The sequence below is a fragment of the Amblyomma mixtum genome, chromosome 2 (assembly GCF_055824585.1).
Source record: "Amblyomma mixtum isolate Tamu chromosome 2, ASM5582458v1, whole genome shotgun sequence".
NCBI classification, from domain to species: Eukaryota; Metazoa; Arthropoda; class Arachnida; order Ixodida; family Ixodidae; genus Amblyomma; species Amblyomma mixtum.
Genome location: NC_143013.1, coordinates 19973393 through 19999467, shown reverse-complemented (window position 1 = coordinate 19999467; position 26075 = coordinate 19973393). Strand labels below are relative to the sequence as shown.

At 46.4% G+C, this 26075-nt stretch overlaps 1 protein-coding gene across 4 annotated transcripts in view; it reads right to left on the bottom strand.

Moving 5' to 3' along the window:
* Nucleotides 1-3333: 3333 nt before the first annotated feature.
* LOC149358595 (uncharacterized) overlaps nt 3334-26075 on the bottom strand; it is a 32776-nt gene continuing 10034 nt past the window's right edge. Inside the window, exons 2-6 of one of the 4 annotated variants that reach the window (XM_089568876.1) lie at nt 8569-8681; nt 7095-7163; nt 6591-6626; nt 5333-5398; nt 3334-3472 (exon numbers count right to left, since the gene is read on the bottom strand). In XM_089568876.1, the coding sequence (XP_089425002.1) occupies nt 3377-3472; nt 5333-5398; nt 6591-6626; nt 7095-7163; nt 8569-8681 (380 nt within the window). In that variant the 3' untranslated portion in view covers nt 3334-3376. Of the gene's footprint in view, nt 3473-5332; nt 5399-6590; nt 6627-7094; nt 7164-8568; nt 8682-24936; nt 25130-26075 lie in introns of those variants that run through there. The other 3 variants (XM_089568878.1, XM_089568875.1, XM_089568877.1) reach the window with 3 other exon arrangements.

Below are 26075 nucleotides of genomic sequence, written 5' to 3'. Positions count from 1 at the left end.
CAGTGTCGGCAGTTATAACAGAAATGTTTCACGTAACCCGCAGTGCTGCTGCATCATTTACCCAAATTATTACTTATGGTTTGATTTTGCGAGGGTCACAGACGACACGTAACTTAGCGACATCAGCAGTAGCTGCTCGCGTGTAAGATATGTGTAGCTGAAACAGCCCGCAACCGCACTGCCGCCGTGGCTCTCTGTGTTCTTCACACTGCTCCGCTTCAAGCCGCCTTCGCTTCCTGTAGTTGTTTGAACGACAGACGACTGCGCAGTGGTTTCCCGAAAACCTCGTTTCAGCTTTAATCGCACATACATCCAAATCGGGCTACTACAGCTAAGCAACCGCATACAGTAAACACGGAGAACCGCAGAGAACGCACAGTACGCACGGACACCGCCTTTCCGAACCAGCCAGAGAGGAGGAAAGCAACATGGCGGTGTTCGGCGCGCTGGGAGCGAGGCTAAAACTGAAAAAGGTCTGTATAAGGCGCGCTTGCCCATAGAACAGGCGCAGACACTTGCCATGGAAGGAGAAGAAGAAGCAACAGTCGGACGGCGCAGCAACACCGATCCAGAAGTGGTAGCTTGGGAGTTGGCTGAAAAGCAGCGAGAGCTTTTCGCTTATCAAGGCTTAACCTTAGCTAAGCCACAGCCATTTTTATTGCGAAAGCAATACTGCTCGAGGTTTCCGCTCTTGGTTGTCGTCCCGGAGAATCCACCATTGACCTTTAGCGTGACCTATGTGTGACGTCATACCAGCTGTAGAAAAGCGGGGCCCCAACTCGGCTCGTCACGATCGTCCCAGCGAATCCTCCATGCCGCAGCCGCGCGCCGCTGCCGCGAGGAGCGCTCGCTGTACGTGACGTCATGCCAGCTGTGGAAAAGCCCCCCCCCCCCCCCCCCCCCCCCCCCCCCCGGCTCGTCGCGATCGTCCCAGCGAATCCTCCACGCGCCGCTGCCGTGGGGGAGGCGCTCTCTCTACGTGACGTCATGCCAGCTGTTGAAAAGCGGCCCCCCAACTCGGCTCGTCGCAGTCGTCCCAGCGAATCCGTCAGCGAATTAGTCAGCGCTGGTGTTTTGTCCTTCTCTTGTGTCTCGTCTTTGATTGCGCTGTTTTTCCAATTCGTATTACATTTTGTCTTTGCTGTGTCCGGTCTCCCGGAGTCCCCTCTCCCCTTCCTCGCCCACCTTTATCCGTCAGTGTAGCCGCACAGGTGCACCTATACAAAGGTCAGGCTACGCCTGCTCTGCGCCTGCGCTTACCCTTTGGGCAGGTGCGGTTGTGCGGACGCTGAATGTCGTCAAACGGGCCAGTGTCCCTAATACGGCTAGATCAGTAATACGTGGCGTGCTGTGGAAGGCCGCATCAAAGATATGGCTCGCCTGAACAACAGAGGACGCAGCCATCTATTTTCGCAGAGTCTCAAAGAATGTAGGGGCGTCAGTGTGAACTCCGTTAAGAGAAGCGCAAATGGAAGGCACGTACTGCTAAAATAGCTGCACACTACAGGCTTGCTTTGCAGTGTTTAACGCATTCGTATCGCTATGCACGCATTCGTCGTGTTGAAGGTATTGTAAAGAGTTGCATGCTGTACAAAAGTGTATGCAGACGGCTGGCTATTATGAAGATGGGCGCAAGAATGCATGCTAGGGAACCGCATTTCTTCTTTTTCAAATGCTCTTCGACTGGCACGTGAGTTCACCTCTTCCACTTTCTTTTCTATGACCTTATCGAAGAACCCGGGCATACATATGGCGGTATACTGTAAGCGAACAGAAATTTTCTTTCAGCTCAATATTTTGCGCTCTTGTTTCGAGCTGTAGTTGTGGAATTGCTTGCTCGCCTTCAACTGTTGCGATTTTTGAACACTTCAATAGGGAAAGGGAACATTGTCCGAAATTCTTGGCGTTGTTGTGGGTGGTCACACGCACGTCCTCCCTGCCCCCTCCCCCTCAGCAACACAAGCCAGCGCACTTGCAATTCCGCTACCTTGGCCAATGATTCGACCGTGTGTTTTTCCAAGCCGCACCGGTAACTAGCCCATGTATTGGAATAGGATGGCTGCACTCTGGTTCTTTGTATGACCGACCTTCACCAATACATTTCGAATATAGGGCCGCTTACATGGACTGCTTGGGTTTAATACTGCGCACAATCTCCCTACACAGAGCACACACTACCGAGCGAAGAAAAGCGATCACAACTCGCCTCTCCTATTATTCCTCCCTCCTCCTCCTATTGACTCTGCGCGTGGATTTTCCCGCCGTGTGGAGCCCTGTACAAATGCCCTGCGTGGTACACACAGTTGAAGAGACGGAAACCCGCCTGGTGCGACAAGGCCGTTGTACAGAGTGCTGTAATGACAAGCTGCTAATTGTGCAGTGATGGTGAGGTAGCTGACATTATACTTCTTTTCTGAAAAAAAAAAAATACACCGAAGACACTTTGGAAATTCTAAAGTGTGCTTAGCGAAAGCCTCGTCCATTCTGCCTCCCCTGCTTTCGCACCTGGTGACATGTTGAGTCGGCGCATGCGCATTCGCTCCTTGTTCTTTTGGTGTTTGGTGTTGGGGGAATCTGGCGACCGCTGCCGCTTCCCCAAACCGGTTGGCGCGAAATCACTGGGCCGCTTCGGAGCCATGCGTCTCACTCACTCGACTGCAATGAGACGTCTCGCGAAGGAGCGGCGGCGTAGCTGCCGCCGCTGACGCGCGCGCGCTCGTTCTACCGCTGCTGTGTGGCGTCACGGCTGCTATGCACAGCCGCGCTCCCCACCGACGCGCCGGTTGCTAAGGGGGAGAGGAGGTTGCGCTTTTACTTTCTCCTTTCCAAGCTCCCGCTCCATTGCATTCGCAGCTTAAAGGTGTCCACTGCTGGTTACAACGGACAACGGCGACGGCGACGCCGCGAAACGCAGAAATGGGCGCCTAAGAGCTGCGCTCTAAAATTATATGCAAATACCTCTTCCCATACGCTGCGGTTTCACACCGCAGTGGAGAGCTGGTTTTCTGTGGCGGCTGCTAGGCTGCTTTGTGTGGCAGTTGCTAGGTCCGGAGCATGGCAGCTATGTTTTTGAGGTGTAGCTGACATAGGGACACCAAGGCACTACTGCATGGTTTGCACTTGTAAAGGCATCCTTAGTCGGCTGTGCCACGCACACATAAAAAACATAGCTGCCTAAAGAGGCCTCTCCAAGTGCAAATCATGGAGTCGTGCATGGTGGCTCTGGTTAGGCGGGGTTGGGTAGCTTCAAGCATGTATATTACTATACGTATAGCGTCATCCACGGAAATTTATTTCGGCCGCGTGCCTGAGCCACTACCTCAGGCTCGGAGGCCAGGGGCATATAGCGACGACGGTTCTCCTTTCTTCCTTGTTTTCATCCAAAAGCGAGGGCAGCCCAACGTGTGTACGTGGCGAGGTCGTCGATGGCTTGCATGGACGTATTCAGTGTAGCTTCTCGGCCGACGCAGATCTGATGCACACATGAAAGGAGGAGCAAAAAAAAGAAAAGAAATTAAAACCAAAAACAGGAAGGGAATTACTGATGGTGATCCCTTTTAATGGAGCGAGGATAGCCTTGACCAAAGAGCTCCACGACACAAGGCGTTCTGGTCTTCACAAGATGGCGTCGACGACTTATTTTTCAAGTACTTCACACGAGAGAAGCCGAGCACCAAGCCAGTGTAAACTTAGTTACCATTAGGTACTCGGGATCGAACCCCGCACCTTCCGCATACACGGCGGAATCTCAAACCACTAAGCCACCGCTGCTTTTTTCTTGCGCGGTATTTTTTACGCGTGGTTATGTGCAGGAAGGGTCATTTGTACAGGCTATTTACAAAGCAGTCAGCTAGAGGCTGTGGTGCACTATTCTGACAGGCAGCACAGCTACACACAACTAGCACCACTAAAAGAGCGACAGTGAAAGATAGTGCTGAGGGACTAATTTTCCTCAAATGTCCTTCACTATTTGACTAAAATGTGTTCCAGGGAAACCACAGGCTACCGCTTCCGTGGAAGTGAAATTGCCTGTAACGAGGGTTGTCGCTTACTGGTCATTATTTATGAAAAGCTTTCTTAAGATAGTCGACTCAATCAAATTCTTTAAAAGTGCAGCAAGTCTAAAAACTACAGCAAGTGTAGCAGGAAAGCAACGATGAAACTCAAACGTGAGAAAAACCAAGGAAACAGGAGTAACGTAATTTCCAATGCTACCTTTACGCTATGATTTATTCTGAGGAAATCTCTACGTGAATTTATAGACCCGTTACGCGGTAACTAGATGCTAAATACGCATCAAATATTAAGTAATAAAATTATTCCTTTTAAACAAAATAAATGTACTCCGGGCGCTAACTCGAAACAGTTATTTATTAGACCTTTCATTCACCGCTCGTTATTTAGGTTAAAAACAAGCATTTTCCGCCTGTATGTTATATCCAAGCCACATGAAAGCCAATTCGTTATCTTTCCAACTGAAAAACTCGAACGGTTAATTTTTTACAAGCGCGTACACGAAACCTAACCAAATCAATATTTTGTGCAATGTGCTGCAGTTATCTAGAACTGTAACGTCGAAATAACATGATTCGTCAAATAAACACCCGAGGGATCGCAGAATCCCTTTCGGTTCCGACGCTGCAAATTGCAGCAAAAATTAAAAAAAAAAGATTGTATTATTTGGGGCAAAATCTTCGTGCACGGAAATGGCAGAGTACGTATGAAGCCCGCTCTTTTAAAAAGTACTATTTACTGAGTTCATTCAATAAAACGGAGAGTTGAGCTAGTTGGTACATGTTTCTTGGAAAAAACAGGACCGGCGCTGATTAGTTCACCTAAGAAAACTGCTCAGTTTGTGACTCGAGTAATGTTAAATTAGCGTGAAAAATTGAAATCACTGTTCGGTGCAGCACGATCTTAAAAAAAGCTGCGAGTTCGCTTTGTATAGATTTGCGTACACAATAACTTAAAGGGTTATAAAAGGCTTCTTGCGGTGTGTGTAAAGCGCAGCCCAGCACGGAACTGCATGAGATCTTCGCCGGACACTTGCGTCGGTATGTTATTTTCTCTTATACTTTGGTTTAACAAATCTCGAAACAACAAAAGAAATGTTTCTCAAAGTAAGAACAACAGCAGCGCGAGGACTAATGAAAGGAAGACAGTGCCATTGCGGAATGCGGTGAAGCGTTCCCTGTGGTACAGTTTGCCTTTTGACCGTGTAAATGTGAGTACCCTAGTCGACAGAACGACAGCATAGATAACAGCATAGATGCTGGGCTCAGTCTGCCCGAAATTGGTTACCAGGAGCAATGTCGAGCAATGAGATTTTTACCATTCCGTCAATAATCTCTTTTCTGGCTTCATCCGATATGTTGAGATGGGTGTACATTAGTCCACTCTGTATTGAAAAAAAAAAAAACTTTAGTCATGCATTGATTTTGCTGCAATCCTTTAAAAGAAGTACTGGAGCCAAATTTCACGTTCTTTTCTATAATATATATATATATATATATATATATATATATATATATATATATATATATATATATATATATATATATATATATATATATATATATATATATATATATATAAACAGATGCAGACCTCCAGCTACCACTGCGCGGGCGATATCAGCACCACAGCATTGCGCGTGGTTGAAAAAGTTTTGACTTCGAGGCTTAGTTTCACCTTCAGATAGCAAGAAGCTGCACGTAGCATCTCTCTGACTATGCTGCTCCATCGTCCCTTAACTTCACACGCGATCGCACTAACGCACTACGCCTTGTTGTTTCGCACAAAGAAGTTATGTCACGTTGCTGCAGATTTCGATAGGTGTCGCCTTTGGGTCAGTTCGGTTTTTTAAACCGTTCACTAAGATCAGCATACATTAAGCGCTTCCCCGAAGGATATAGTCGGAAGCACTCATTATGAGGAATGCTGTATGCTGTAAAACTACCGTTCTGAGATTGTAATACAAACAAAACTTTTAGCCTCTGAGCTTCTTCCGTCTGTTCTAGAAGGTAATGCTGCTGTCGGGGACATATCAGCCACTAATAACACCGTGCTTTACTATCGTGCATACTTTCGATTTTAGATGAATTGTTTTAGGCTTCAACACAAGCCAGAACGTATTAGTCGTTTCTTGGTGTCTTGCTGGAGGCCACGGCGGTTTCGATGAACAAACGGCGCTAGGAGCATATTCGTGCAGCGAAAATATGCAGAACGCAGGTCTACATTGAAAATACGCGACAGATTTCAAGATTATGTTCTTCTGCCGCTAGCATAGAACGCGATCCAGATTAAAACTCCTTCATCACTTTGGCCGTTCGCCCACTACGAATTGTGATGCTTTCTCGAGGCAAGCACTGTCATGCTCTGGTCGCCAAGTAATAAAAGCTGTTGTCATTATCTCTAATCTTTGTGCTGCATGCACCTAGTGCAAAAACAAGAAAAAAACAACAAGAATGTTCACCCTGTTTTTAGTTTCTTTGTTGTGTGTCTTGTTTTAAAATTTTGCTCAGCAGTCGCACATGGAGATTATTGTTGGCAGGTCGGTGCTAGACGGGTACTAAATATATTGCGCTTACCCGATCCAAGGCTGCACCAATTCCACAGACTAAAAGCTGCAAAGAAATTGACAAAATATAAAAAAGTGTTTTCTTTTTTAAGCAGTGCACCCTACTCCCAGCGTAGAAAGCGTAGGAGACGAATAGGCGACTGCTGGCCAAAACAGCAACGACGGTGATTTTGTGGAAAGTTCGGCATTTCGAATTGCGTCCTCTGTGCGCACACGTAGCGTAGACGAGAAATTTCATGCATTTGGAGCCGCACCGCTGAGCGAGCTAAGATGTTTATCTCACTATTAATCACACTTGACCCACGCAGTAGTCCGCATTGAGTTCTACAGCTTTGGAAAATGTTACGCCGGCATAGAGAATGTGATATAGCCCCACAAAAAACGATTCAGTGCTTTCAGAACCCGCGGTGTTCGATTTGCTATGAAGTTCTGAACTGAGCAAATAAAATTTTCACTGCTCCCTCAGTGCACGCCCTGTTTGGACATGCTTCTTGTCATCGAATGTCAGTCATACCTGCCGCGCAGTCTTCTCTGGTATGGAGTCTCGGCAGGAGTTGTAGTAATGGCAGGCGATGGCCACAGCCTGCGGTAAAGGATCGATGGACCGATCGATTGATCTCAATCAATCAATCAATCAATCAATCAATCAATCAATCAATCAATCAATCAATCAATCAATCAATCAATCAATCAACCAACCATTTGGTTAATTAATTAATTAATTAATTAATTAATTAATTAATTAATTAATTAATTAATTAATTAATTAATTAATCTATCAATCAATCAATCGGTTGATTGATTGGTTGATCAACACGCCGTACCTAGTGCGTTTAAAATCTCTCTGCTGTCACAGGAGTAGACCACGGCGCATTATAGCAGAAATATTGCACCAAATATTTGTTTTAAAGTGTCCTGCAAGGAGAATGAGCTCCAAGTGATGGAACACAGAGGAAGGAGGAAAAATATAACTTACGCATTGCAACAATAGAAAACAGGAGACACACGGACAGCGGGTACATGTTCAACATTCCCGCATAAAAATATTAAAAATTGAAAATTGTGGGACGCTTTTATGAAGATACTTAAGGTAGTGGCCCATATTCTTGCAGGTAGTGGTCCATATAATGCAGAAGCGTACGCGGACTCGACGAGACGCAGGCCTGAGAAAAATGTATATGCAGCGCGTTCGAATACTCCGCGAGCATGTATACATCTGCCTGCCAAAGGGGGAAACGTCATGAGCTGAAGGCCCAGCGGCCGGTCTTTTACATGCGTGAGTGTGGGACCGCAGCGCCATCCTTGGGGACGGCGCGGAAGCAGCTTTCCCGCCCAAAGCCCTTCTCGCCCTGGAGCTCCCCTCTTGCTCTAATCGGCCCTCTCTCTTAGAGAGTCTCGTTAAATCTCGTACGGTGCCCGGATGCTCTCGTTTCAGCTCCCGGATGTGTGGAATTCAGTGCCCGGATGAGTGGAATTCAGTGTCCGGATGTTGGCTCTCGGTATCGGCGTGACGTCACCACACTGCCGACAACGGGAGCCAAAAGCATTTCATGCTTAAAAAAAATACAGGACTGCCCTTGGGTGATCTGCGGATATATTGATAATTAGAGTGAAATCTTACATTGTATATATATATATATATATATATATATATATATATATATAGAGCCACATTGAATCGTTAGGCTGTTCAGTTCAGTGTTAAACAGAACGGCATGTAGAGGTGAAATCTTTCAAATGGCTCGAGATCTATGCTCAAGGTAAGTCACCAGAGGCAGCAACATGGAAGGTTAATTTTTTTTTCTGAATGAGGCAAGCGAGTGTAACAAGAGTAGAACTTTCTTGTGTCACGGATAATCGCGAAGTTGGATGACGGTAAGGAAAAATCAGCCACAGCCTCCTCTCCCTTTCATAAGGGAGAGAACTGCCTTGCTACCACATCCTAACAAAACCAGTGGGCGAACACGGACAAACTGGTTGGCGTTTACCGTTGGGAACTCTTTTGGAGGGAACAGCTTGGCCGTAGCTACAAGATGTTTCTTGCACTGCTGCATGAGCCTCCCGAAAGTCGCCTTGGCTTCCATTAGTCTTCTTCTGTTAGCTGCGCGATGCCAGCGAGGAAGAGAGTACGTTATGCCATATTCGCTGAACCGACACGGCAGTAACAGCTGGGAAGCGACGACAGCTAAGATGAAACACGGCATTTTCTTGCATAACCCGCTAAAAACCAGGTATTGTCTCTGCTCTATAACTAGGCCTTGAGAACGATGCCAGACCAATATGAAGGTTTCTTACTGCGAGGTGAAGCAGCTGGACTGCATCTTTCTTTTCTGCTCGTTGACTTTTTCTGTAAAAATCTGGAACGCATCTTTCAACGCCAGTGTCTTATTTTTAGTTATTTAAACGCGAAAGCTTATAAAGAAGCACGTCAGTGAGAGAAAGCCAAGGAATGACTTCCACGTATTGTTCACCTCCGGCAGCTATCAGCAAGTTTGCGACAGTTTAATTCGCAAAGATTATTCCCCCCCCCCCCCCCCCCCATGTCACTGTTCTGGCCGTTTACCAATTATCCCAGCCATTTTTAACTTTAAAGCTGACAGCCAGTCATAATAGATGTTGACGGCTGTGATAAAAGATGCGATGCCTGTGGATGGAAAGGATGGTTGGGTTTGGTTTATGGGGTTTAACGTCCCAAGGCGACTCAGGCTATGGATATGCCGTAGTGAAGGGCTCCAGAAATTTCGACCACCTGGGGTTCTTTAACGTGCACTGACATCGCACAGTACAGTCGCGAGCAAAAGCCGCCGCGGTGGCTCAGTGGCTATGGTGCTCGGCTGCTGTCCCGAAAGACGTGGGTTCGATCCCGGCCGCAGCGGTTGAATTTCTTTGGAGGAAAAATTCGAGGCCCGTGTACTGTGCGATGTCAGTGCACGTTAAAGAACCCCAGGTGGTCGAAATTTCCGGAGCCCTCCACTACGGCGTCTCTCATAGCCTTAGTCGCTTTGGGACGTTAAACCCCATAAACCAACCAACCAACCAACCAACCAGTCGCGAGCAAAAAATATTATCACAGATCACTGGCGATCAGAATTGGGATATCTCACCACGAGGCGCTGCGGTTCGCAGACCTGCCTATCGGGCCGTTTCCATGTTTGCAGCCTAGAGGGGAACGGCAGGAAGTAAGCGTGCACCGCCCGAGCGTGGAAGTGCCGACCCTACGTGACTGTGCATGCAGCATTTATTTTGGCTTGGTTATCATGAGCAAATGTGGCTTTTTTTCATTCCTGTTTTTTTATGTCCGCGATGGTTTGTCAAAAGGAACTCGCGGGAACAATAGATGATAGCGCTGCTTTTAGCCGGTAATTTTGCTGGTCCGTGACAGTCCGCTGAACCCCCCTAGTACTGTAGAATGGGAACGGCCCGGCACTCTCGTTATCAGCTTCTTTGCCACCCGCAGCGCCACGCGTTGTCATCCGGCGCTCCGGTGTTCCGTCATGTGTGCTAATCGTTTTTACTCGTGACTGTACACCGGCCTCGCACAGTACAGACGCGGCCATAAGTAAATGGAGCACGCTATTGCGTTCGAAGTGTAATCACGCTTTCTCCATTGGTAATGAAGAAGCGTTGTTTGTCTATAAGAAAAGCCCACCAACCTCCACTACCAGCATGTGCGCAGCACTGTTGGAAATTTCAGTTAGGTGACGCGTGAAAAATATTCGAAGACAGTTGGGTGCTCCGTTCACTTTTGTCCGCGCCTGTACATCGCACAGTGGACGGGTAAGTGGCAGCAGAAAAAAGTATCGAAAGAGCCACTAAAACGCGAAACCCCTAGTTGCCCTTTTTCGACAGGTGAGAGAGCGGCAGGGCTGTTTTTTAAAATGAAGCGAAACTCCCCGATTACTGAAACGAGTTACGATTGGCTGTACCTTCTGAAAGGCGAAGTAAATATAAGACAGGAAGCGAATGTATTTGCTACGCGTGCCTGACGCACACGGATGTATTTCGATGCTACAGGAAAACGGGGACGCCGTGAGCGTTATCAGCAATCTGACTTATATATAAACCACGTCCATACACGCATAGCTGTTCACATCACTTCAACCGACACACGACACCCACAAACTATTGCATCTCGCTGCAGAACAGCAGCAGTTATCGTCCACTATAGCATGAAAAACTCACGCCTGTTCTTTTAAACTATTGTTTTTCTCCCGTTCCCTTTGCTACTTTTTGGGTCATTCGTGAGCTATCGACAAGGCAGCATTGACAAGCGAGAAGGTGCATATAGCCAGATTTGACAGTCAAGTGTAAAAAAAAGAGCGCAATGACGCCACCGGAGCGTCGAAAATCGCAGCGCGCGACTGGCGCGGCGTCGTGCTTTACGAACACACCTGGCACCTTTGATGTCTGCGTGTTCATAACTGTAGTGCTGAGCGTTGTTATCGGCTTATCCGGTCGTACGTCGCTGGTGCTAATCTTTTTTCACTTGCGACTGCACGATAAAGCATGAAATGGTTGGTATAGGTATATTATGTTTAGGTGCCCAAAGTGACGCATGGGTTAGGCTGTAAGGGGCACCGTACTGTTGAACTACGGATAAATTTCGACCACCTGAGGTTGCTTAAATGGACAACGAGGACAAATAAAAGTTGGCCTGCATCGATAGGCTACCACGCTCTAATCACAGAGACCACTCTCACTGAAAATGGAACTTGAATATGAGAACCCTTATAAAAATGATCTATAGACAGTCTATAGACTTCTTATGGAATCTTTTGCCTTACATGTCGAATAACCATGACAGCTCTCCTCGCAATGGTTGGCGAACGCGAGAAGAAATGTAGCCACACGCGCCGCACATACGAGAGCCGTGCGTCTCAATGAAGTGGTAAATGACATTGTGTGCTATAACAGGGGGGGAGTCATTAGTAGAGTTCGCAGAGAGAAATAATTTACGGATCATGAATACCTTCTTCCGCAAACGAGAGGACAGGAAGAGGACGTGGAAGAGTCCCAATGGTGGGACTAAATATGAAACAGACTTCATTCCATGCGCTCACTCTGATGTTGTACGGTATGTGGAGATCCTCGGAAAGGTGCGTTGTAGCGACCACAGGAAGGATCAGCCTAGACTTGAAGAAGGAGCTCGTGAGGCAGAATTCACCGACGAGTTAGCGTTAAGAGGTAAGTAAAGTAGAGGAGTTCAGGACGTCCCTTTAACGCAGGACGACAACCTTAGTGTTCAAGCAGTGAACGATAATCTTGCAGCTATCGTTACCGAGTGGGCAATAGAAATAGGCGGTAGGATCGTTAGGATACCGGCAAGCTCTCTCAGGAGACGAAAGATCTGATTAAGGAACGCCAAAGCATGAAAGCCTCTAACCTCACAGAATAGAACTGGCAGAGCTATCAAAGTTAATAAGTGCAAGGCAACCGACATAAAGAAGTTTATTACGAAAAAAATCGAGCATGCTCTAAAGAACAGAGGTCGCCTAAAAGCGGTGAAGAGGAAATTAGGCGTAGGCAAAAAGCAGAGTTAAGAAACAAAGACTGCGATGTCGTTAGCAATATGGATAAGATAGTTAAAGTAGCCGAAGAGTTTAACACAAATCTATAGAGCAGCCAAAGTGTTCAGGACGTTAATGAAAGAGGCAGCAAAGCCCAGCAAAGGGTCATCCCGCCAGTAACGAAAGAGGAAGTAAAGGAAGCCTTAGGAGCAATGCAAAATGGAAAGCAGCTGGTAACGATCAGGTAACAGCAGATCTGTTGAAGGATGGTGGAGAGATTGTACTAGAAAAACTAACAGCCCTGTATACGCAAATTCTTATGACCTCGAGCGTACCGGAAGCTTGGAAGAGCGCTTACATCGTCTTAATACGTAAGAAAGCGGAATTTAAGGACTTCAAATTCAATTACATTTCGCTGGATGTGGTCAGAAAAACATACATGTGAATTATCTGTGCCCTTAGCCTTCTCGGCTAGACTTTGGCCCATGCAATAGGTACAGAAAAGTTGAGAAATTACAGGCCGATCAGTTTACTGTTCGTTGCCTATAATGGATTTACTAAGGTAATCGCAAATGGAGTCAGGACAACCTTAGACTTCAATCAACCAAATGATCGGGCAGACTTTTGTAAAGGCTACTCGACAACAGACCATATTTACGCTATCAATCAGGTGATAGAGAAATGCGCAGAATATAACCAACCCTGTACATAGGCTTCATAGATTACTAGAAAGCATTTTACTAAGTCGAAACCTCAGCAGTCATGCAGGCATTACGGAATCAGGCTGTATATGAACCGAATGCAAAAGTAATGGAGGAGGTCTGTAACTGCTGCACAGCCACCATAGTCCTCCATGAAGTCAGCAATAAAATTACAATAAGAAAGGGTGAAAGGCAGGGAGACACGTTCTTGCCGATGCTATTTACCGCTTGTTTAGAGGAGGAATTCAGAGGCTTGGATTGGGGACAAGAGTTAATGGAGAATACCTTAGTAATCTGCGATTCGCTGATGACATTGCCATGCTAAGCCACTCAGAACGTGAACTGCAGAGCATGATCAATGACTTTGACAGGCAGAGCAGAATGGTGGGTCTAACAATTAATTGCAGGAAACCAAAGTAATTTTAAAATGCCTCTGAAGTGAACAGCAGTTTACAATTGGTAGCGAGGCGTTGGAACTAATAAGAAAATATGTCTATTTAGGGCAGGTAGTGACCGCTGAGCCTGATCATGAGAGCGAAATAACTGGAATAAGAAGGGGTTCAACGTCCCAAATCGACTCAGGCTATGAGTGACACCGTAGTGAAGGGCTCCGGAAATTTCGACCACCTGGTTTTCTTTAATGTGCACTGACATCACACACTACATGGGCCTCTAGAATTTCGCCTCCATCGAAATTCGACCGCCGCGGCCGGGACCGAACTCGCGTCTTTCGGGTCAGCAGCCGAGCGCCATAACCACTGAGCCAACGCGGCGGACAGAATAACAATAGGGTGGGGGGGGGGGCATTTGACAGGTTCTCTCAGATCGCAAATGGCAGTTTACCAATTCCCTCTAGAGAAGAGTAACAGATGTATCTTACCGGCAGTCGCCTATGGGGCAGAAATGTTGAGGATAACAAAAATGGTTCAACTTAAATGGAAAGGAAAATGGCAGGTGTAAAGATGAGGGTCAAGAAGAGGGCACAGTCTGTCAGAGAACAAACGCAGGTTAATGATATCTTAGCCGAAATCAAGAGGAAGAAATGAGCTTGTGCAGGGCATGTAATGCTAAGGAAAGATAACCGATGGTCGTTAAGGGTAACGAACGGTCTGGATACCAAAAGAAGGCAAGCGTAGCAGGAGGCGGCAGAAAGTGCACTTCGTCATTACATACGTAACATCATTACTCGCCGATGCACCATAATATCCTTTTAATGGCCGCATTTCCTCTTCTCTCCTTTTTATTTTCTTTTATTTTACCTTTTCTGTACTTCCGCCGTCTCCAAAATTCCCTTCCCCATGCAGAGTAGCATGCCAGTGATTTTTAAACGCAGCCTAAATTCTCTGCTTTTCATTTCACTCTCAGGTGGGCGGATGAAATTAAAAAGCTTGCGGGGATGCGGTGGCCGCAACTGGCAAAGGACAGGGTTAATAGGAGATACATGGGAGAGGCCTTTACCCTGCAGTGGGCGTAGTCAAGCTGACGACGACTATGATGATGATTATTGGTGGTCTTAGAAGCATTTATCTGCCAGTGGACTTTTCTCAGCTAATAATGCTTTTGCACTGCCAATTTGCGGTTTTTCTTGCACCTGAGGGCAGAAAATGTGAACTGCCAGGCACATCGTAGGACACTTTTGCGGCCGGGTTTTCGAGTTGTATCCCTCGAGGAGGAAGAGCAGCTATTGCTGAAAAAACAAGTAAACGCAAAAAAAAAACCTTCCAACAAGCATCTGTAGCTTTGGGCCTGCGTGGGGGCTAGCTACACCCACTGATAGCTTCGTCCAGTAAGTTCACGGGAATTCCGTTGAGTAGAGTAGATTTTAATAAAAGATAGGAGTAATTAGTAATTCGGGCCTAGAATAGGGCGTATTTTTCTTCACCTTCAAAGTTTCTAAGAAAGCTGCATAGCTTTTCTTTGTGTTCGTGCAGCAGCACTAAGGTTATTATAACCAGTAATCACTCACTGGAAAGTGGCAATTTACGATCACTGTACCTTGTTAATGAGCGCCAGGTTCCAACAGTCAATGATCTGTAAGCGAAAAACAAAGGAACGACGGGAAATGCGCCCATTAGTGATTCCCTAACAGCACAGACAAGCATATTCGTTGCAAGGTTCGGGTTACCTTCAGCGCCGTATCGGCTTTTGTGGATTGTACGCACGTGCTGTGGATTTTGCAGAATATCGCCAATCCCTGAAAGGGAATGGAACACAGTCAAGAGCCGCAGCATTTCGATGATGGTAGATACATTAAGGATGGGAAGATTCATCAGCACACAACTCTTCCATGCTGAATGCGAATCTGGGCGAACACTTTTCTACTTGACCGCCTCGGCGCTGGCTACGGTTCGAACGAAGCTTTTTGCTTTCCAAGAGGAGAAAGGCTGTTCTATCGACCGATCAGTGATTGGGAAGGAAAGATAAAGAAGAATAAAGTATGAGCGAGTGGTACATACCGTGGGTATGTGCTATTTCTTCAGAGGTAACAACAACAACAAATAACTCCAGGTGGTCGAAATTTCTGGAGCCCTTCACTACGGCGTCCCTCATAGCCCGAGTTGCTTTGGGACGTTAAACCCCCATAAACAACAACAACAACAACAACAACAACAACAACAACAACAACAACAACAACAACAACAACAACAACAACAACAACAACAACAACAACAACAACAACAACAACAACAACAACAACAACAACAACAACAACAACAACAACAACAACAACAACAACAACAACAACAACAACAACAACATCATCATCAACAACAACAACAACAACAACAACAACAACAACAAAACATTATGGCTCATGGGGGTACACAGTTCTGTGTACGGAAGCGGAATGTGAAATAAAAATGCTTGCGGTCAACGCAGTAACAAATAATGCTTGAAAAATATACACTAGTTTCTAAACATCATTTCTTATTTACTGCTTTGCCACGTATTTGGGACGCCTATGTGATTGTGTATTTTTTGTTTTTGGGCCTGACAGAAAACCCTTGTACAGCCTTTTGTAAGGCCACTCCCTCAGGTAGTTCTCCGGCATTATCCACTAGTAAACGCAAGCAGGCACGTTTTCATACAATTTTGGTGACAGCTGCAATTCGTTTCGGAGCCAGCAGTTTTTGTTCGTACTTATTCGTTTGGATAGTTTGTGCATCGCTTTATTGTTTGCGAGTTCTTTTCGCATGACAACGCGCGTTGAAGTGCGCTGTGCTCGACCAGTGGAGCTCTCTGTGGTTTCTCCTCACTTTGACGTGTTGGTAACACGGCGGGTACACACGTGCCTCAAAAATCAAGGTTACTTCTTTACTCTCCTCATGTTTATTCCGTTCATGTTAGAACATCGGAAAGGCCGACGAGTTTGATTACCACTTCGGGGCTCAGTTCAGTTCTAATTTTTTTCCAGCACAACAAAAAAAATTGGCAGTGGTTTATCTCTGGTTAAACCGGGTAAATTGCGTTAGCAATGGTGCGCGCGTTGTTCCGGCGATTCTTCGGCGCGTTGCCTTCGCCTGGTAGCATTGCGGTGTTCCTGAGCAGTCAGGTGTTGAGATTCATCGGTTACTGATGGCGTGGAACCACTCTGCGAGGTAGAACGTTGTCGCCGAGCTCCATCCTTAGCACGACGCTTTGCAAGACGTTCTTCACGCTATTCTGGCGTCTCTTGCGCACGTTGCCGCTTTCTCGCTTCTCCCTGTCGCTGCCACTTCTCCTTAGAGGACTGCATAGCAAAGCATTCACGCCAAGGCAAGCACGCATTTATAGACGCTTTACAGCGTGGGAGCATGGGCGCCGCCATATTTGGTTACGTGACCATTCCGTCACGCTGCCAGGGAATCCACAGAACGCCATCACCCGTTCGGCTGTACGCCTTGCTCGTCGGTAAATTGGTTTTTGAGGAAAGGAAATGTGTCTGTCTCGCATATCTCGGTGGACTCCTCAACCTCACCATAGCGGGAAGGGAGGAAGATGACTGTATTCACTAGACGCGCCTTTATTCATTCCAAACCATCGAGCTGGCATAGCGGAGTGGTTAGCGTGCTTGTCTCGCACTCTGGAGACCCTGGTTCGATTCCCCAACTCGACTAATTTCCTACTCGGTGTTATTTATTTATGTGCTCTAACTAGAAATTAGGCTAATTGGTTAACCGATATCATTCGAATGCCATCGATGCACTACGCACTAGTGCTGCTAACGCCGGCTTCGAAGGCCAGAAGTGGCGGACCTCCTAGTGGCGCCATCTGTCGTAGACAAAGCAAACTGCTCGGCACCGAAAACGCTGCCACCTGGCGGAGAGCGGCTGAAGCAACGCTGTTCAAGGTCATCCGTCCCTGCCGACCGGGGCTACGCGACGAGGCGGAACCTGCAGTAGTATTGCTAACGCAATAAAAGAGTGCTGCGGGTAGTGACATGTGTACGCTTCCTGGATGGTGCGAAACAGGCGCAAATAAATCGAGGTTTAACTCAAACTGTTCGATATGAAGAGAACGGCATAGCGCACTTCTTGCAGTTGGCCTCTTCGCAGCATTCGGAGGACGTTGTAAACTTCCTTCTTGCACTGACTCAGTATTTTTCCAAACTTTGCCTTTATCTCCAGTAGCCTCTTTCCCTGAGCTGCGAAAGAGCGAAGGCGAACGAGCGTTGGTTATTATATTTTTCTACAGTCACATGGCTTAAATCGAGGGAAAAAAACACACGATATAATTCAGCGAATAGATCTGATTCTCTCCAACTGGGTACTAAAATGCAAATGTACTATGTCCTCAGCAACATGCTTTCGACCATAATCTTCTACCTCAACTGTTGCCCTCACACTCACAAAAGAAATGAATTCCGCGCTAAATGACGATAAACTCATTCCAGTTTTTTTTTCTTGTAAAAAAGAAAGGAAATCTACTCTGCTGATTCCTACATCCTATGACAAAATTGAAACACTATTGCTTCCATGGCAAGGTTTATACCTTGTCATGGAAGCAATCTAGGGGCACTAGGGGCACTGTTGTTTTAATCACGTGTAAATGATTTCTCGGCGTACATGACTGTGGTAACCGATTAACCACTAGTCATACATTCAGCACACATAGCTTCACAACAACAATTTTGAAGGAATTGAGACCGCTGGCAATGCAGAAACATCTAACATATCTCACTGGCTTATGCAAAGTGAACTAACTGTGAATGTTAAAAAATGAAATATGCAATAATTTATTCCCGAAATAGGTTAACCAACAGAACTAAATAAAAATAAATTAGTTTAAATTATAAAGTATTTGTTCATTCGAGTACCTTGCCATAATGATAGCTACTTGTATTGATGGTGAAAAAACCGCAGACTAGACGTGACACAGACGTCACGTGGCGCGTTTAACTCCGGAACTGAAAAGATAGAAGAAAATCAATGGCTGCTTCAGAAGTAGCTTTCGATACTTTCACAGACTCGCAAAAAAAACAAAAAAACAAAAATTACATCGTGTTTACAACTATCGCCTGAACGGAAAATCAGCCTAAAGGTAAGACATTAATCGTAACATTACAATTTCTTACGTAGCTATGTCATGTTAACCTGTAGCCTGTTTAAATAAATTATCATGAAAGGAATTGTAAATGCAGTTTCATTGCATCTCAGTACTTGTTTTTGGCATGTGGACCGAACACGCTCTTTAAGGACGTTGCTATTCTGCAGCAAATGAAGGGAGATTTCACTCACAAACTTGAAAAGGTTTGCAGCAAAGGACATCGCTTCCGAGCGTCACAAACAGGAGCGTCAACGCCTTCCATTGTGCCTTGCTCACCATCCTGCTTCACGTGCTAGGCGTTGCTTTGCAGTAGAGAGCCCCCCAGTGCGCTGTCCTCGGGCCTATTAGTTTAGTCTCTTATTCTTTTTTTTGTGTCTGGATCAACGTCGAAAATCAACACGGAAAATTTCTGCCGGTGGTACAATAAATTGCCGCTCCTGACCAAACATGTTGCCTTGATAAATAGCCCTGACATGACAGTATCAAAGTGTAGGCTTTTTTTCGCTTCGTATTTTTATGCGAACAGCAATATATGTGTGTGAAAGGGGAAGCTTGGCGACAGAGGTTAGCTGGTGCAGATTTGGGAACACGAGAAAACAGTGCCTGCAGAGACTGCTGGCCTGGAGGCGATCTAGATGAAGAAAAAAAAAAAAACAAAGCTCCAGGATCAGCATTCTTCTATTAGTGTGTAAGCACTAATCCGATGGGTACAAACCCCGAGCACAATCGTCCGTTCTCACGTAGTCTGTTCGTAGCTGGCCTGGCGCGAGCGCTCCGTCCTGCAGCTGCCCGCTCATCGTCGTCTTCTACGTGGCACTAATACGTGCATGATTGCCTTAGTCGCTTATGCGCCACTAAACTCAACTCAACTAATACGTGCTTTCGTACTCATTCGGATGTAGTTAACATCCTCTGTAGTTTTTAACACTGTGATGCCCTTCGTATCACCTGTGATTCAGTGCGTGGAGATGTGAATAATTTTCATTTCTGCTCACAGGACAATATGAATTGCTAACATACTTCTAGAAAGGGTATTTTGCGACACATTTTTTTGAAGCAAGCTGAAAGCGCTAGCTGCCGGAGATGCGGAAGCCCTCACGAAAGATAAATTCATGCAAAATCTAACCTTAATGGCTAAACAGCATAAAATTTCCGTGGTCGCAATTCTGCACTGGCAGATTGAGCATTTTTAACTCTGCTTCTCATTTACTGTATCCGCATGCGTATGCAGTTGGACCAGTTTTATCAACTTTAGACATTTAAAATTCAACAAAATAGGTCGTTTATTATGCTACTATCATCTTTTTCTCGACAAATCTACCAGTGAAGGTACTGATGAAATCTTAGGACATCATGATTCTTATCTGGCGTCTTTCGGGATTAACCTTCTGCAAGACGCAATCAGGTGGGCGTTTAATCACTTCCTGGCCCCATGTTCCGATGAATGCTCCTTCCTTCCACGGCCTTGATTTGGACTCCGGATTTGTCTTTCTTTCCTAGTGGCCTGCCTCCGTCTCTTTATTGACAGAATAGCGTTAAAGGCCCTGTTTCCTATTAAATCCGGCGTCTGCGTTGTCGGCGTTGTGAGCGAAAAACAACAATCATGACTCTTTCAGGTGATCCTCACCAACCTAGGAGGCAAATGGGCAACCTAGGTCAGGTGACCTTGCGGCGTCATCACAACCTGTCCACCGGATAGTGAGCAAACTGCGCACCGTGGCGGGTGGAAATTGAATGAATGATTGGTCGCTCGGGAAGAGCAACCTGGGCCGCACAAGGCCCACCGCTGGGAGCACCTGCCTCCGCAGGGCAGTGTCGCATCGCTTAACCGCTGCACCACTGCGCCACGAGGGGTATGAGGACTACCAGGGATCTACGAGTGCAAAGTAGAAAATGAAATTCTGCATATATGGGAATCAACCCACTGCGCTATCGCGTCATACCCTTAAGGAGGAGCTTAAGGGTCCCCTCCAATTATACTTTTTATGATTTTGCTTATCTGTTTGGTTTGGTTCGGTTTATTGGGCTTAACGTCCCAAAGCGACTAAGGCTATGAGAGACGCCGTAGTGGAGGGCTCCGGAAATTTCCACCACCTGGGGTTCTTTAACGTGCACTGACATCGCACAGTACACGGGCCTCTGGAATTTCTCCTCCAAAGAAATTCAACCGCCGCAGCCGGGATCGAACCCGTGTCTTTCGGGTCAGCAGCCGAGCACCATAGCCGCTGAGCCACCGCGGCGGCTTTTTGCCTATCTGTGCCTTCTTTCTTGTTTCCCCCCATTTAAATTTAATGCGATAATGTTAGGAGGGCCATGAAGGCGAAAATTTCCCATTGTGAAGATTCCACCAGCCAGCTGTGATAGGCGGCGTTTAGGGGGATTTGCTTCACCTGCCTCGGGCCAACTGTCCACCTCTTCTCCCTATACACTTGTAGGAGCGAGAAGGGAGACACCGGACCTATAATGACTCAGCAAAAATTAACAAAAGAAGAGATAACGAATAGAAATGGAATAAGAATGGAACCAACTGGAATAGAACAGAGTTGGAAAAGAATCGAGATTGAAATAGAATTGGAATAGAATAATGATTTGAATTGACTGGTGAGTTAAAGAAAAATTCTGTCGCATTTTCTCCGCATCAATCCAATAGTCCGCCCCTTATTATTTTTTTTCTTTGCTTATGTCTCAGCAGGCGCTAGCACTTTTCATCTCCCTGCAGCAGACGCTTGACCTTCTACTCTCGACCTCCATATTTCTGCACTTTGCGAGTCCTCGTTCCACGCGGCCTCCAAACAGACGTTATTGTATGCGTAGCTTCAGCTATTTTTTTTAGCATGTTTACCTGCTGGTACATTCATGGCAAGAGATGACAAGAAGCCAGGTGTGCAGCTGATATCACGAAGTTTGCGGGGCTGGCGCAGGTCAGGGTTAAGTGGAAAGATATGGAAGTGGCCTTTGTGCTGCAGTGGGCGAAAATGAGCGGATGATGATGATGACGACTACGGCGAGGACACAACGCTCGGCCGTGCCGTTGACGACCTTCTTGTGAGCTTCGATTTCTACGAAGCGATTGCCTCTCGAATAAAGGTCTTCTGAAAGAATGCGTTCTTTAAATATACAGCGGACGCGACACAGTCAGCTGTGCTAATTTTCACATAATGTGGCCCCGAGGAGGCTATAGTAGCAGTGGGAGAACAGCAAAACAACGATACATAGTAACTGAATACAGTGAAGCAAGAATGTGATAGTCAGTGTGAATGGCATTAACGAAACAGAACAAAACCACGTGTCTGTCCTTTTCTGTCTACGTCCTCGTTCCTTGAGCTGTTCATCAAACAAGACGAGGGTGTCAACTATTCAAGAATACAGAAAAATCAGTTTAAGTGGAAGGGCGCGAGCTTTGCCTGACGCTGAGTTCCAATATTCGATAATACGAGGAAAAAAATACTACTTGAAAACATTACCAGGAATTCAGGTCAGCGCCCAACCAGCTCCGCTAAGCCTAGCGGCCTATGGCGCTTCAGTGGCAGCCATTCGGTCATTTTCTTTCTCTCTTATTGCGTCACTGATGACGTTGACACGCCATTTTTCAATGTGCTAAATCATGTGCCACGTTGTGGCAGCCAACTGAACTAGAATCGCTTGCCCCGAATTCCTGGTAATGGTTTTGTACGTGCATAATGTTAGGCTCGCGGTGTCTCCTCGTTAAAGACTACTTAACAAATGCTTTGCTTATACAGTTGAACCTGAACCGGAAAGGGGCCCGGAGATTACTTCGCTATAACCGTAGCTTCGTTATAGCCCGTGTTGACCGAGCTTCCAAGGGGAACTGTCATTCCTTCGTTATATCCATTATTTCGTGATTAACTGGTTCGTTATAACGAGGTTTGATTGCTATAATATGCGGACAAGCAAGAAAGAGTCGCGGCTTGGCAGATGGCAAAGCTGCGGCCCCTTTCCTGTGACTTTTACCTTCGTGTTTACCATTTCGTATTTTGTGCGAGTTCTGTGATTTTATGTGTTAGTCTTTATGTGTTCCATTTCCGCCATCCCCACACCTCGAGTTTCACCGCGTGTGGAATAAATCTAAAATTAGTCCGCGCCCTATGTTGCGCGCTTTTTTGCGCTCTGGGCCTGCGCTCTGTTTTCTTCTCGTGGGAAACCTGAACCTGTCTCCAATTGTCCACAGCACAGAGACGATACAAAAGCCATATTGCTGTTTGCTGCACTAAAAAAAAAAGGCGGCATTAACCTTAACTGTTAATCGTGGCATGTGATCACAGTGGCAAACGGAAGAAACTACGACACGTCCGATTGCTTAATTCTCGGCTTACATTTTTACACCTATTTGAATAATAAAAAAAATGTCCCATACTTACGCCATGCTCTGGGCAACAGCGTCGTGTCCCAGTAGGAGTAGCAGCTGAAATCTCCCGCGTTCATTTGTGCGCTTACTTGTGTTATGTCCTCCAGATGGAGCCACTCATGGGGGCAAGGTTAAAACCCTGAAACTTTGAAGAGCGCCGCACCACTCTTGCCCCTTGCCTTTCCTTCTCCCCATCGGCCGACCACTGACACGTGGTGAAACCAGTCAGCGCGCGCACTTCTTTTTTGTTTCTATCTTTGGTTGCTTCCCAAAACCGCGCCTGCAGGCGCGCTTCGGTCGCCATTTTTGATGCAGGAGTGAAGCACGGCCGCAGCGATTGTCCCTTCTTCTGCCCGTAGGCGAGAGAAAAGTCATGGTTTATAAATTATAATTCATGAAGTGCATGTATACAGTTGTAAGCAATACGAGAGGGAACAAAGTTTGGCCGCTCTTTTATTGATGGCGCCATAATTATGCGTGACAAGCTCAGTTTCTTTTTCTCTCTTTTCTAACTATAGTTTTCCTTTTGGCACATAATATCCAAAAAGGCATTCTGAAATATAGTGGAAAAAAACAGACCCCTGTATATAGGCTTCATTGATTACGAGAAAGCAGTTGACTCGGTGGAAACCTCAGCTGCCATGCAGGCATTGCGGAATCAGGATGTAGAATAGTGTTATGCGGAAATGTTGGAAGATATTTATAACCACAGCACAGCTATCATAGTCTTCCATAAAGCGAACACTAAAGTTCAAATTTTCTATGAAAATGAAAATGATAGGTGTAACATTAAGAGATCGGAAGCGGGAGGAGTGGGTCAGGGAACAAACGCGACATCCTAGTCGAAATCAAGAGGCAGAAACCAGGCTTGCTTTGCAGTATTTAACACATTCGCTTCATTATACACGCATTCTTTGCGTTGAAGGTATTGTAACGAGTTGCATGCTGTACGAAAGTGTATGGAGACGGCTGGCTATTATGAAGATTGGCGCAAGAATGCATGCTAGGAAACCTCATTTTAGTGTCTAAACTTGCGCATCTCTTCTCTTTCAAATGCTCTTCGACTGGCACGTCAGTTCACCTCTTCCGCTTTCTTTTCTATGACCTTATCGAAGAACCCGGGCCCTCATAAGCCGGTATACTGTAAGCGAACAGAAATTTTCTTTCAGCTCAATATTTTCCGTTATTGTTTCGTGCTGTAGTTGTGAAATAGCTTGCCCACCTCCAGCTTTTGCGATTTTCGACCAAATGAAGCGGAAAAGGCAGCGTTGTCCGAAACTCTTGGCGTTGTTGTGAGTATTAACACGTAGGTCCCCTCTGCCCCTCCCCCTTCCTTCAGCAACACACGCACAAGCCAGCGCCCTTGCAACTCCGCTACCTTGGCCAATGATTCGACCCTGTGTATTCCCAAGCCGGACAGGTAATCGGCCCGATATTGGAACAAGATGGCTGCACTCTGGTCCTTTGTAGGGCCAACCTTCGCCAATGCATTTACAATATTGGGCCGCTTACATCGGCTGCTTGGGTTTAATACTGCGCATAGTCTCCCTAGACAGAGCGCACACTCACGCGCGAAGAAAAGCGATCGCAACCCCCCCCCCCCCCCCCCCCCCTATTATTCCTCCCTCCTCCTACTACTGAGTCTGCGCGTGGCTTTTCCCGCCCTGTGGAGCCCTGTACAAGTACCCTGCGTGGTACACACAAGTGAAAAGACGGCAACCCATACCACCTGGTGCGACAAGGCCGTTCTGCAGAGTGCTGTAATGACAAGCTGCTAATTGTGTAGTGATGGTTAGGTACAACGTTTACGCATTTGTTGATATGGCTTGGTTGTGGTACAAAAGGCAGGCTTGGTGCAATAAACCCCAGTTCAAGTTGGCGTCCGTCTTGTCTTTTGTGTGCCTTCTGTGTCCCCGTTTCTTGCGCCATTACCAGTTTTTCTTTCACTGGTTAGGTAGCTAATATTATACTTCTTTTCTGAAAAGAAAACAAAAAAACAGAGTGATAGTTGCTAGGTCCGGTGCACGGCAGCTATGTTTTTATGTGTAGGTGGCATAGGTGGCATAGGTCCACCAAGGCACTACTGCATGGTTTGCAGTTGGAAAGGCACCTTTAGTCGCCTATGCCACGTACACATCAAAAACATAGCCGCCTAAAGAAGCTTCTTCAAGTGCAAATCATGGAGTCGTGCCTTGGTGGCTCTTGTTAGGTGGGGTTGGGCAGCTTCCAGCACGTATATTACTATACGTAGCGCCATCCGCGCAAATTTATTTCGGCAGCGTGCCGGAGCCACCACCTCAGGCACGGAGGCCAGGGGCATGCAGCGATTACAGTTCTCCTTTCTTCCTTGTTTTCATCCGAAAGCGAGGGCAGCCCAGCGTGTGTACGTGGCGAGGTCGTCGATGGCTTGCATGGACGTGTTCAGTGTGGCTTCTCGGCCGACGCAGATCTGATGCATACATGAAAGGAGGAGAAAAAAAACAGAAAAGAAATTATAGCCAAAAACAGGAAGAAAACTACTGATGGTGTTTGATTTTAATGGAGCGGGGGTAGCCTTGACCAAAGAGCTCCACGACACAAGGTGTTCTGGTCTTCACAAGACGGCGTCGACGACTTATTTTTGAAGTATTTCACACGAGAGAAGCCGAGCACCAACCCAGTGTAAACTTAGTTCTCATTAGGTACTCGGGATCGAACCCCGCATCTTCCGCATACAAGACGGAAGCTCAAACTCCTAAGCCACCGCTGCTTTTTGTCCCCGGCATTTATTACGCGTGGTTATGTGCAGGAAGGGTCTATTTATACAGGCTATTTACAAAGCAGTCAGCTAGTGGCTGTGGTGCACTATCCTAACAGACAGCAAGGCTACACGCAACTAACACCACTAAAAGGGCGGCAGTGAAAGATAGTGCCGTGGGACTAACTTTCCTCAAATGTCCTTCATCATTTGACTAAAATGTGCTTCGTCAGAAACCACAGGCAACCGCTGCAGGCAACCGCTGCAGGCAACCGCTGCAGGCAACCGCTGCAGGCAACCGCTGCAGGCAAACGCCTGCAATGAGGGTTGTCGCTTGCTGGTCATTATTTCTGAAAGATTTTCGTAAGATAGCTGACTCACACGTAAATTCTTGAAAAGTGCACGAAGTTAGCTGCAGCAAGTCTAAAACTGCAGGAAGTGTGACAGGAAAGCAAAGATAAAACTCAGAAGTGAGAAAAACCAAGGAAACATGTCCAATGCGAACTTTCAGTTATGATTTATTCAGAGGAAATCTCTACGTGAATTTATCAAGGATTTTATAGACCAAGGATAGCACGTCACGCGGAAACTTCAGGCTCAATATGCATCGAATATTAGGTAATAAATTTGTTCCCTTTAAACAAAATAAAAGTACCCC